The 14,802-nt window shown below is 44.1% G+C and overlaps 1 protein-coding gene across 1 annotated transcript in view; it reads left to right on the top strand.

Moving 5' to 3' along the window:
* Positions 1–14,802, top strand: part of grin2ab (glutamate receptor, ionotropic, N-methyl D-aspartate 2A, b) — a 127,558-nt gene that overhangs the window by 106,098 nt on the left and 6,658 nt on the right. Inside the window, exons 4-6 of the mRNA XM_063010406.1 lie at positions 6,902–7,016; positions 11,340–11,542; positions 12,880–13,045. Of these exons, the coding sequence (XP_062866476.1) occupies positions 6,902–7,016; positions 11,340–11,542; positions 12,880–13,045 (484 nt within the window). The remainder of the gene's footprint in view (positions 1–6,901; positions 7,017–11,339; positions 11,543–12,879; positions 13,046–14,802) is intronic.

Genomic DNA, 14,802 nt, shown 5'->3' with positions numbered 1-14,802 from the left:
GAAAGGAACTTCCCTAAATTGTTGTGTAAACTATATATGAAACCTATTAGACATTGGAACAATTTTATATATGGACATATATGTGTGTCCCTTAGAAATATGTATGCTTATGTATGTAACATATACACCGATTAGGCATAACATTATGACCACCTTCCTAACACCTTCCTGGTCCTCCTTTTGCTGCCAAAACAGCCCTGCAACTGTGATGCTCTGTGTATTCTGACACCTTTCTATCAGAACCAGCATGAACTTCTTCAGCAGTTTGAGCTACAGTAACTCGTCTGTTGGATCAGAACCACACGGGCCAGCCTTCACTCCCCACGTGCATCGATGAGCCTTGGCCGCCCATGACCCTGTCACCGGTTTACCACTGTTCCTTCCTTGGACCACTTTTGATAGATACTGACCACTGCAGACCGGGACACACCCCACAAGAGCTGCAGTTTTGGAGATGCTCTGACCCAGTCGTCTAGCCATCACAATTCGGCCCTCGTCAAACTCGCTCAGATCCACACGCTCGCCCATTTTTCCTGCTTCTAACATCAACTTTGAGGATGAAATGTTCACTCGCTGCCTAATATATCCCCCCCACTAACAGGTGCCGTGATGAAGAGATGATCAGTGTTATTCACTTCACCTGTCAGTGCAGTGGTGTATGGATACAACATATAATACCATATAAAAATTAATCCTACAGGTATATTTAGTATATGTACGTGCACACTTTTATTATAGGTATTTCATATATAATATAAACTTACATCTACATACATCCAGAGGATATATACACTATATTGCCAAAAGTATTCGCTCGTCTGCCTTCACACACATATGAACTTGAGTGACTCCCATTCTTAATTCATAGGGTTTAATATGATGTCAGCCACCCTTCGCAGCTATAACAGCTTCAACTCTTCTAGGAAGGCTTTCCACAAGGTTTAGGAGTGTGTTTATGGGAATTTTTGACCGTTCTTCCAGAAGCGCATTTGTGAGGTCGGACACTGATGTCGGATGAGAAGGCCTGGCTCACAGTCTCCGCTCTAATTCATCCCAAAGGTGTTCTATCGGGTTGAGGTCAGGACTCTGTGCAGGCCAGTCAAGTTCTTCCACACCAAACTCGCTCATCCACGTCTTTATGGACCTTGTGCTTTGTGCACTGGTGCGCAGTCATGTTGGAACAGGAAGGGGCCATCCCCAAACTGTTCCCACAAAGTTGGGAGCATGAAATTGTCCAAATCTCTTGGTATGCTGAAGCATTAAGAGTTCCTTTCACTGGAACTAAGGGGCCGAGCCCAACTCCTGAAAAACAACCCCACACCATAATCCCCCCTCCACCACACTTTACACTCGGCACAATACAGTCAGACAGGTACCGTTCTCCTAGCAACCACCAAACCCAGACTCGTCCATCGGATCGCCAGACGGAGAAGCGTGATCCTTCACGCCAGAGAACACGTCTCCACGTCCAGTGGCGGCGTGCTTTACACCACTGCATCCGACGCTTTGCATTGCACTTGGTGATGTAAACCTTGGATGCAGCTGCTCGGCCATGGAAACCCATTCCATGAAGCTCTACACACTGTTCTTCAGCTAATGTGAAGGCCACATGAAGTTTGGAGGTCTGTAGCGATCGACTCTGCAGAAAGTTGGTGACCTCTGCGCACTATGTTCCTCAGCATCCGCTGACCCGCTCTGTCATTTTACGTGGTAACACTTGGTGGCTGAGTTGCTGTCGTTCCCAATCGCTTCCACTATGTTATAATAGCACTGACAGTCGACTGTGGAATATTTAGTAGCGAGGAAATTTCACGACTGGATTTGTTACATATAATGTATATGTTATAATAGTATATCACCTTACAGCTAACATATGTGGAAAAAACATTATTGAGGTCATATAGGGGCATGTATGTCATATATTACATTTCCGTGTGGGTGAGTGTGGCTGAAACACACTTTCTTTTTCGGTGCGGTCTTTTTCCCACTCGACAGACTTTAATGGCCTGTTTTGTCTGTTACAGGCACTGCCAATTGTGCCCAGTAGGGGGCGCCCAGCCGACCGGTAGCAGTGTTGAGTTTTGCCATTTTCCTGTAATTTTAGACACTTGGCTAATCAGCAGGGATTTTTGGTCTGTCGGTCCTGGATGCTGTAAAGCTGCTTTGAGACGATGTCTATTGTAAAAAGTGCTCAACAAATACATTTTATTTTAAAGCTGGAACATTCAGAAAGAAGAATTTGATTGTGCTGTACGCGTGTAGACGTATATATAAGAAATAAAGGTTCTGTTTTAATGAAACAAAGCTCCTGGATGATGAAGCTTCTGTAGGAACGTACGTGTGATCCAGGAACATCATCATCTTAACCGTGTTTGTTTGATTGTAAATCTTCCATCTTCTGGAACTTTAATTCTCTCTCCTGCAGCTGAATATTTATGATGCTGCTTTATTATTTGCTTCATTTCTTCTGAACCGTGTTTGTAGCTCTCGCTTCTCTCTCATTATTCCGACGCTCCGGCTCAAGCTCACCTTCATTGTGATGGATGAGAAGCAGGCGAGCGTTTAACCTGGATCTTCTCATCCGGGCTCGTGATGCTGACGACGCTCGGGCGGCCGCCGCGCTCTCTGTTAGCGGTAGAGTCTAATGATCCATGATCCGGGTTCCTGGGACGTGTGATTACAGAATGACGCGTGTTCATGTGAGGTGATGTCGCTCCTAAAGATCTCTGAAGATCAAACTCATAACGCATTCATGTCATAGTGTGTCTGTGGGAATTTGTGCCCATTCAGTCATACTGGGATCTTTGAAGATAAAGATCCTCCACAAAAACCACATGCATGCCCTGCAACAGGAAAGGACCTTCCCCAAATTGTTTCCAGAACTTCAAAGAAGGTTATTTATTTTATACTATTATTATTGTGGCTGAAACACATGAACTCTTTAGTAGGGGTGTCCACATACTTTTGGCTTATGGTGTAAATACACACACACACCTTCCATATGGTCCACAGGGATGGTGAAGATGTTGATGGTGGAGATGTTGGAGATGTAGGAGATGCTTGAGAGGTTTGAGACAGTGGAGATGGTTGAGATGTTGGAGATGTTTGAGATGGTCGAGATGTTGAAGATGTTGGAGAGTTTTAAGATGTTAGATGGTGGAGATGTTTGAGATGGTGGAGATGGTTGAGATGTTGGAAATGTTTGAGATGTTGAAGATGTTGGGGATGTTGGTCCACAGGGTCTTCATAGTGCTCATGGTTCACAGGGTCCACAAGGTCCACATGGTCCACACTGGGAAGGTGTTAAAGATGTTTGAGATGGTCGAGATGTTGAAGATGGTGGAGATGTTAAAGATGCTTGAGATGTTTGAGATGGTGGAGATGTTTGAGATGTTTGAGATGTTGAAGATGTTGGCGATGTTGGTCCACAGGGTCTTCAAAGTCCTCATGGTCCACAGAGTTCACAGGGTCCAGAAGGTCCACATGGTCCACCAGGTTCTCATAGTCCTCATGGTTCACAGGGTCTACAAGGTCCACATGGTCCACACTGGGAAGGTGTTAAAGATGTTTGATATGTTGAAGATGTTGGAGATGGTCTACATGCTCTACATGATTACAAGTCAAGGTTCCTCCTCCAAGTACTAGCGTCTGTGGTTCTGGAATGTGATGTTTGGTCAGGTGTCCACATACTTTTGACCATAAAGTGCAATACAGAAAAAGGTAAAGAGTCAAATTTGGGTTTTATCAGATCTCAGAATGTATATGAGCATGGTGAGTGGTAGCTTAGTGGTTAAGATGGTGATCAGATGGTTATCGGTTTAAGTCCCTGCTGGTCACACAGCATCAGCTCTGCAGTTTCCACCCGGCTGAGACTCTGAGACAATCAGAGAAAATAAGAGAGGTTTTCTTCTGTCTGACCTTTAAGACGGTGTGAAGGACACTGATAATCACCGTACAGTCACACACGCCGCTGCCCGTCCCCCCGAGATGCCACCGAAACCGATAATAGGGTATCTGAACATCTGACCATCTGAACATCTGACCACCAGCGCCCCCCTGATAATGGATTCTCTGAGGATGGGTCCAATCGGGGTCACAGTAATGAAATCCTGACCGTGTCGTTGTTGAGGGACTCATGTGGGAATTAAGTCTAAACTGAATGTGAAATTATATAATAGAGGGTCTGCAGTGGGCCAAAAGTATGTGGACGCCCCTCTATAAGATCGAGTTTGAGCGTTTCAGTCAAAAAAAACAATCAAAGGTTCAGATAAACGTGATAATGAGGCTGTAACATTAGTCCTGACTTCTGCTTCTCTGAGAAGGTTTTTCACAAGATTTTGGAATGTGTCTGTGGTCATTTGTGCATACTTAGTCCAAAGCACAGGGTCCTCATAGTCTACATGGTCCACAGGGAGCACAGGATCAACATAGTCCACAGGGTCCACAGTGTCCTCATAGCCCTCATGGTCCACAAGGTCTACAGGGTCCTCATAGCCCTCATGGTCCACATGGAGCACAGGGTCCTCATAGTCCTCATGGTCCACAAGGTCTACAGGGTCCTCATAGCCCTCATGGTCCACATGGAGCACAGGTCCTCATATCCCTCATGGTCCACAAGGTCTACAGGGTCCTCATAGCCCTCATGGTCCACATGGAGCACAGGGTCCTCATAGTCCTCATAGCCCTCATGGTCCACATGGAGCACAGGGTCCTCATAGTCCTCATGGTTCACAAGGTCTACAGGGTCCTCATAGCCCTCATGGTCCACATGGAGCACAGGGTTTTCATAGTCCTCATGGTTCACAGGGTCCACATGGTCCACAGGGTCCACATGGTCCACAGGGTTCACGGGTCAACATGGTCCACAGGGAGCACAGGGTTCTCATGGTCTTCATGGTCCACAGGGAGCACGGGGTCCACAGGGTCCACAGAGTTCACAGGGTCCACAGGGTCCTCATAGTCCTCATGGTTCACAAGGTCCTCATGGTTCACAGGGTCCACAGGGAGCACAGGGTCCTCATAGTCCTCATGGTCCACATTGTCCACACTGGGAAGGTTTTTCACAGGATTTTGGAGTGTGTCTGTGGACATTTGTGCCTTCTTAGTCAAAAGCACTTAAACTGATGCAGTAAAATAAGTCAATAATAAAATAAAGATCTGCTCCAGTCGTGTTTGATGGATCTCGCTTTGTCGGCGTTTGGAACCCAGCTGAAGCTTCTTCAGACTTTTATTCCGGGACTGTTGGGATGAAGCAGTCTGCACCGTGGTCAGGAAACAGGTGCGGCCGAACGCTAACTGGCACGTCTGAGTGGACCGGGCCCGAGTGACCGGCTCAGGTGTCCAGATTAATCATCAGTCCATCCATCACGGTCCGAGAGCCAGAATGTGATTTAATTACATCTCACTAACAAGGAACTGGTTTATTAGTCTGAGCGACTTCAGCTGCTGCTGACTGATCTGTGAGCGTCTTCATTTACTATAAATACACTTTACAACCGTAAGTATGTGGACGCCCCTCGTAATCATGGACTACAGCTGAGCCCCTGTGTACTGAGGGAGGTTTTGTGTAACTCCAGAGTCCTGCACAGAGCTCAAGCTACTGGACACCTTTGGGATGAATTGGAAGGCCTGCTCAAGGACTGAATTCAAATGTTCATACTAACGGGGTGTCCATATATTTTTGGTCATATAGTGTGTTTCTCTCATTGATGCTTTGTAAAAACAGATTCAGGTTCTCAGGATCAGTACCTGATCTCAAACAGACATGCAGAAGATGTTGGAGGTGGTCGAGATGTTGGAGATGGTCGAGATGCTGGAAATCGTGAAAATGGTGGAGATGGTGGAGCTGTTGGAGATGATTGAGATGTTTGAGATGTTTGAGATGGTGAAGATGTTGGAGATGATTGAGATGTTTGTGTTTGAGATGGTGAAGATGTTGGAGATGGTGGAGATGTTTGTGTTTGAGATGTTGGAGATGTTTGTGTTTGAGATGGTGGAGATGTTTCAAATGGTGAAGATGTTTCAGATGGTGGAGATGTTTGAGGTGGTGGAGATGTTTGTGTTTGAGATGGTGGAGATGTTTGTGTTTGAGATGGTGGAGATGTTTGTGTTTGAGATGGTGGAGATGTTTCAAATGGTGAAGATGTTTCAGATGGTGGAGATGTTTGAGGTGGTGGAGATGTTTGTGTTTGAGATGGTGGAGATGTTTGTGTTTGAGATGGTGGAGATGTTTGTGTTTGAGATGGTGGAGATGTTTTAGATGTTGGAGATAATGGAGACGTTGATGATGGTGGAGATGTTTGAGATGGTTAAGATGTTGGGGATGGTTGAGATGTTTGACATGTTTGACATGTTGAAGAAGTTGGAGAAGATGTTTGTATTTGAGATGTTGAAGATGTTGAAGATGTTGGAGATAGTGGAGATGTTGAAGATGTTGGAGATGGTGGAGATGATGATGTTGGATATGTGGGAGATGTTAAGATGTGGAAGATGTTTGAGATGGTTAAGATGTTGGGGATGGTTGAGATGTTTGACATGTTGAAAAAGTTGGAGACGTTTGAAATGGTGAAGATGTTTGTGTTTGAGATGTTGGAGATGTTGAAGATGTTTGTGTTTGAGATGTTGAAGATGTAGGAGATGCTGGAGATGTTGGAGATGGGGGAGACGCTCAACTTCATATTAACAGGGTGTCCACATATTGTTGGTCATGTTGTGTATTACCCTCATTGATGCTTTGTATAAAACTTTCAGGTTCTAGGGTTCAGTACCTCCCACAGACACAGCGGGTGTGCTTGAGATGACGTTTTGGACTGGACCGTCCAGCGAGCTCATGGTGGGGTGTCCACATACTTTTGGCCGTACAGTGTAATGACCTGGTGTTGTGTGTGTTCTTCTGTTTCAGGTACATGATGGGCGTCACTCTGGAGGGCAGAGATCTGTCATTCATGGACGACGGCTACCAGGTCAACCCCAAACTGGTGGTGGTGGTTCTGAACACAGAGAGAGAGTGGGAGAAGGTGAGATCCGTTGATTCATATGTTCCTACGTTCCTGCAGGGATCTTCAAAGCTGATGCTGGTTTATCTGCTGCACCTTCATGCTGCAGATGAATGCTCCCAACTTGCTGCCACAAAGCAGGAAACATATTCAGCTGTTAGCAACAGGCGCGTCTGAAACATCTGAGTAGTTAGAAAGGCGTCCACATACTTTTGGAACGGTTTCATCATGTGAAGAGCGAGAACGACTCCGGTCTTCTGTCCTCAGAGTTTGTTCCCTCACGTTTCACTGAATGAAGTTAATAGAGGAAATGATTCTCTGGTTTGCTACATAATGTCGCTCTCTCATCCTCACGCTCACATTCTCATTAATCTGAGGTGCTCTCGCGTCTCTCTCTCTCTCTCTCTCTCCTCACTTCATGTTCTCCTTTTCTTTAATCACTCGCTCACTTACTTCTTCTTTTAATGAGCCATTATTCTTCCCCCGTCACTCTGATGGATGCTGCGGTTTGACGGCGCTGTTCAGCGTTTGAATGCATTTTTACCCTTAAATTTCCTCCCGATTTAGTCGTATCCAATTCCCCGATCCTACTGCTACAGACCTCCACTCCTGACCGGGGAGAGCCGTGACTAACACACGTACCCTTTGTAGTAGCGACCGCTTCTTTTCACCTGCACCAGGTGGGTTCATATGGAGATCCGTATTGCGCACGGAGAGTCTTTATTAGAGTCTTTATTAGAGCAGAGCGGTGTTAGCGATGACGTCTCTGTGCCCGCAAAACTCGCCGCACACACCGGCGCAGTGAGCGAATCCCTGCAGTGAGTGTGTGAAGAGTGTCACACTAATCGTTTCTCACTGCACCGAGCTGGAACAGGGGTGTGAGGAGACGGTGCTAAATGAGCTCACACACACACACACACACACACACTTGCATACACACACACACTCATACATGATAACACGTACACACATACTAACACACAAACGTTTACACACAGACACAGAATCTCACTACACACGTACACACGTACACACACTTGCATACGCACACACTCTTGTACACATTAACACTCACACACACATACACAATAACACTCACACATACACACACATACACAATAACACTCACACACATACACAATAACACTCACACACATACACAATAACACTCACACACACACACATACACACACAATAACACTCACACATACACACACATACACAATAACACTCACACATACACACACATACACAATAACACTTACACATACACACATACACAAAACACTCACACATACACACACATACACAATAACACACACACATACACACACATACACAATAACACACACACATACACACACATACACAATAACACTTACACATACACACATACACAAAACACTCACACATACACACACATACACAATAACACACACACATACACACACATACACAATAACACTCACACATACACACACATACACAATAACACTTACACATACACACATACACAAAACACTCACACATACACACACATACACAATAACACACACACATACACACACATACACAATAACACACACACATACACAATAACACTCACTTATACACATACACACATACACACACACACCCTTGTACACAATAATAATAATAATAATAATAATAATAACACACACACATATACACACACACACACACATACAAACACTTATATACACACACATATACACACTTACACAATAACACTCACACACACACATACACAATAACACTCACACATACACACACATACACAATAACACTCACACACGAACACAATAACACTCACACACGAACACAATAACACTCACACACTTATACACATACACACATACACACACACACTTGCATACACACACACACCCTTGTACACAATAACACACACACACACACACATACAAACACTTATATACACACACATACACACTTACACACACTTACACAATAACACTCACACACACACACATACACATACAGTGTATCACAAAAGTGAGTACACCCCTCACATTTCTGCAAATATTTCATTATATCTTTTCATGGGACAACACTATAGACATGAAACTTGGATATAACTTAGAGTAGTCAGTGTACAACTTGTATAGCAGTGTAGATTTACTGTCTTCTGAAAATAACTCAACACACAGCCATTAATGTCTAAATAGCTGGCAACATAAGTGAGTACACCCCACAGTGAACATGTCCAAATTGTGCCCAAAGTGTCAATATTTTGTGTGACCACCATTATTATCCAGCACTGCCTTAACCCTCCTGGGCATGGAATTCACCAGAGCTGCACAGGTTGCTACTGGAATCCTCTTCCACTCCTCCATGATGACATCACGGAGCTGGTGGATGTTAGACACCTTGAACTCCTCCACCTTCCACTTGAGGATGCGCCACAGGTGCTCAATTGGGTTTAGTCCATCACCTTTACCTTCAGCTTCCTCAGCAAGGCAGTTGTCATCTTGGAGGTTGTTTTTGGGGTCGTTATCCTGTTGAAAAACTGCCATGAGGCCCAGTTTTCGAAGGGAGGGGATCATGCTCTGTTTCAGAATGTCACAGTACATGTTGGAATTCATGTTTTCCTCAATGATCTGCAGCTCCCCAGTGCCAGCAACACTCATGCAGCCCAAGACCATGATGCTACCACCACCATGCTTGACTGTAGGCAAGATACAGATGTCTTGGTACTTCTCACCAGGGCGCCGCCACACATGCTGGACACCATCTGAGCCAAACAAGTTTATCTTGGTCTCGTCAGACCACAGGGCATTCCAGTAATCCATGTTCTTGGACTGCTTGTTTTCAGCAAACTGTTTGCGGGCTTTCTTGTGCGTCAGCTTCCTTCTGGGATGACGACCATGCAGACCGAGTTGATGCAGTGTGCGGCGTATGGTCTGAGCACTGACAGGCTGACCTCCCACGTCTTCAACCTCTGCAGCAATGCTGGCAGCACTTATGTGTCTATTTTTCAAAGCCAACCTCTGGATATGACACCGAACACGTGGACTCAACTTCTTTGGTCGACCCTGGCGAAGCCTGTTCCGAGTGGAACCTGTCCTGGAAAACCGCTGTATGACCATGGCCACCATGCTGTAGCTCAGTTTCAGGGTGTTAGCAATCTTCTTATAGCCCAGGCCATCTTTGTGGAGAGCAACAATTCTATTTCTCACATCCTCAGAGAGTTCTTTGCCATGAGGTGCCATGTTGAATATCCAGTGGCCAGTATGAGAGAATTGTACCCAAAACACCAAATTTAACAGCCCTGCTCCCCATTTACACCTGGGACCTTGACACATGACACCAGGGAGGGACAACGACACATTTGGGCACAATTTGGACATGTTCACTGTGGGGTGTACTCACTTATGTTGCCAGCTATTTAGACATTAATGGCTGTGTGTTGAGTTATTTTCAGAAGAGAGTAAATCTACACTGCTATACAAGCTGTACACTGACTACTCTAAGTTATATCCAAGTTTCATGTCTATAGTGTTGTCCCATGAAAAGATATAATGAAATATTTGCAGAAATGTGAGGGGTGTACTCACTTTTGTGATACACTGTACAAACACTTATACACATACACACACACATACACGATAACACACACACACGTACACACAAACACTTGCATACACACACACTCTTGTACACAATAACTCACACACACATACACAATAACACTCACACACATATACACACATTTACAAATACTAACACACACGTACATACACACTCACACACATATATACACACATACACTGACATACACACACTCACACTATATCACAAATATATACCCACACACATGGTCTCACACACACACACACACACATTAACATATATCTGCATACATTTGTACTTACACACTGACACTCACATTCTCACTCACATATACACACACACACACGTACACAAACACACACACATTAACACTAAAGCATATACACTTGCATACACAAATACTAACACACAGACTCATAATACACACACACACATACAAACACTTATACACACACAATTGCATGCCTATACACACATACACAAATAAACACAAATAATAACACACATACACTTACACACACACACACAGAGACCCAGACTCACAAACATTTACGCACGTACATGGTCACACACACACACACACACACACACACACACACAGTGGACATGAGCTCCTGGAGGATCATGAGGTTCTTTACATTCAACTACACTCAGACCAAAGGTGAGAATCTAATTCAGTGTTTGAATCCAAATTGTGTGTGTGTGTGTGTGTGTGTGTGTGTGTTTACCCAGATGGGCCAGTGGGAGAACCACTCCCTGATCCTGAAGTTCCCCGTGTGGCCGCGCTATAACTCCTTTGGGGACGCGGAGGCGGATGAGAACCACCTGAGCATCGTGACCCTGGAGGAGAAGCCCTTCGTGATCGTGGACGACGTGGACATTCTGACCGGGACCTGCATGCGCAACTCCGTCCCCTGCAGGAAACACATCAAAGAGTGAGTCTCATCACCACGGTAACCCAAAATAAAACACTGTCCCCAAATACTGTTCCCAAAATATGAACACTGTCAAACACTAGAAACGACTGACTTACACACACACACACAGCCAAAAGTATGTGGACACATCACCACCAGTCTGGACGTTCTGTTCTGAAACCATTAACAAGCACTCACACTCACAAGATTGTTGAGTGTCTGTGGGAATTTGTGCTCATTCACTGAGACAAAAGAGCATTTATCCAAAAACAATTGGGTTCAACTAGCTTTAGGTCTCAGCACGGTGGCTCGGTGGGTAGCACTGTCTCCTCACAGCGGGAAGGTCCTGGGTTCGATTCCCAGGTGCAGCGGCCCAGGTCCTTTCTGTGTGGAGTTTGCATGTTCTCCCCATGTCTGGGTGCTCCGGTTTCCTCCCACAGTCCAAAGACATGAAGTCAGGTTAATTGGAGATAATAAAAGTCGCCAGGGTGTGTGTGTGTGTGTGTGTATGTGTGTACGCGTGACCTGTTCTGGGTGTTTCCTGCCTTTCGGCCAATGAATCTGACCCACCATGATCCTGACCAGGATAAAGCTGATGGTAATACATACAATGAATGAATGAATTAATAAATACATGAATTAATAAATGAATGGATGAAATAATGAATTGATAAATAAATGAATGAAGTATTAATTAATTAATTAATACATGAATGGATAAATGAATATATGATTTAGTGAATGAATGAATGAATGAATAAATAAATGATTTATTTAATTAATACATGAATGAATAAATGACTGAATTGATGAATAAATGAATGAATGAATTAAATAATGAATGAATGAATAAATTGATGAATAAATGAATGAATGAATTAAATAATGAATGAATGAATGAATAAATGATTTAATTAATACATGAATGAATAAATGAATGAATTGATGAATAAATGAATGAATGAATTAAATAATGAATGAATGAATGAATGAATGATTTAGTTCATTAATACATGAATGAATAAATGAATGAATGAATAAATGATTTAGTGAATTAATACATGAATGAATAAATGATTTAGTGAATAAATGGATGGATGAATGAAAAAATAAATGAATGAATGAATGAATGAATAAGTGAATAAACGATTGAATGGATTTAGATCAGTGAGATCCTGCATGTAAAACTGATCCACTCAGGTCTTTAAGGACCTAGAAGAGTGAAGTCTGGAATAATCATTATAATAATCTGGTGGGTTTGATGTCCAGTGGAACGTCCACTGATCTGACACTCAGGTGTCCACATACTTCTGGCCTGAGTCCTGAGTACTGAGTTTGTTGTGTTTGTGTTACAGTAACTCCACCGGCGGCTCGTACATTAAACAGTGCTGTAAAGGTTTCTGCATCGACATCCTGAAGAAGATTGCCCGGAACGTCAAGTTCACCTACGACCTTTACCTGGTCACCAACGGCAAACACGGCAAGAAGATCAACAACGTGTGGAACGGGATGGTGGGAGAGGTGAGTCCAGAGAGCGACTCTTTTCCCTACAGCGCTCCATACATTGTGGATATTGAAGGTATTGAAGGTGTTTCGTTTGTATACAGTCGTGGAGACGAAGTTCACAGATATTTGTCATAGCAGCCACCAACTTCAGTTTCCTTCAGGATCAATATAGTATCAGTCTGTCTGTCTGTCTGTCTGTCTCTATCATCTGTCTGTCTATCTAGATTATTTATATAGAGGTGTGAAAACCCTGTGACCTTGTTATAATTTATGATTATATGATTATATCTGCATATCTGTCTTCTAGTGTCCATATATAAAAGACTGAGCTGCAGGGATTGCATTAAAAACTAGGGAGCTCTGTACAGAATACTCCATAAGTACTACGTACGTGGAACAGTGGTCTCTTTGCCTGAGAAAGGAAACCTAAACTGTCCTATTCGGCTGACAGGAAGGTCAGATTCTTTAAGAACGGTTGCAGAAGCCATCAAAGTTGGATGGTGGACAGTGGTAGCCTAGTGGGATATAAATCAGAAGATTGTGGGTTTAAATCCCAGCTCTGTCATGCTGCTACTGTTGGGTCCTTGAGCAAGGCCCTTAACCCTGTCCGTTCCAGGGGAACCGGACAATTGCTGCACTTTTTCGACCCTTTGCTGTACATTTTCAAGCTAGTAGTTAAGGTCCTGGACTAGTAATTAGAAGGTTGTCGGTTCAAGCCCCATCCCCTCTAAGTTGCCGCTGTTGTGTCCCTGAGAAAAGCCCTGAAGTTAAGTTTAGAGACATGCCGTAAATGTGTAAACGAGAGGCCGACTCCATTAACCAGATGATTTGTGTTGCCTGTTCCTCACCAGAAGATCTCATGTTTCTGGTCCTAGACATGTAGCTCTTTAGCACTACAGAGATGGTTGTCCATCCAACAGCCTCTCCTCTCTCTGTACAGAACTTCTGGAGCACTTGTAGATTGACCGTTGGGTTCTTTACTTACTTACTCCCTCACCAAGTCTCTTCCTGCCTTCAATCCCAATTTCGCTCATCTGTGAACTCTAGGAAGGTTCAAGGTTGTGCCATCTTCTTCCATTCCAGGATTATTGTAGCTACTGTGGTCCAGGAAACACTCGGAGATTCTGTTTTATCGTTTTATTTTTTTATTTCCTTCCCCTGATTTATAACACACACAGTTCCTTGGACATTATGGCTCGGCTTTGTCCTGACAGTGCAGAGTAATTCTGGACTCTTATAGATTCGAGTGTGTGTCTTCCTAAACAAGCATGTCCGATCGATTCAAAATGCTTCGTCGAAGACTCGAATTCCGGACACGTCTCAAGTACAATTAAAGCAAACAAGATGCGCTTGAGCGTGATGTGTAGTGGAACAGCGAGGAGTCTAGGGTCACTCTCTAAAATCATGTTTTCACTTCAGCATTACGGGTGACTGAGTGTACCCATACAGAATCAAATCCACTAGGCACTTCCAGTAGGATCCTGTTTGAAGGGCAGCCGTAATGCTGGGTACATCTATCGCTACAGACCTCCAAACTTCATGTGGCCTTCAGACTGGCTCAGGAACAGTGCGTAGAGAGCTTCATGGAATGGGTTTCCATGGTCGAGCAGCTGCATCCAAGCCTTACATCACCAAGTGCAATGCAAAGCGTCGGATGCAGTGGTGTAAAGCACACCGCCACTGGACTCTAGAGCAGTGGAGACGCGTTCTCTGGCGTGACGGATCACACTTCTCCGTCTGGCGATCCGATGGACGAGTCTGGGTTTGGCGGT

Source organism: Trichomycterus rosablanca, chromosome 15 (genome assembly GCF_030014385.1).
Source record: "Trichomycterus rosablanca isolate fTriRos1 chromosome 15, fTriRos1.hap1, whole genome shotgun sequence".
Classification (NCBI taxonomy): domain Eukaryota; kingdom Metazoa; phylum Chordata; class Actinopteri; order Siluriformes; family Trichomycteridae; genus Trichomycterus; species Trichomycterus rosablanca.
The sequence above is the reverse complement of the archived record's forward strand: the minus strand, read 5'-3'. Positions and strand labels throughout refer to the sequence as shown.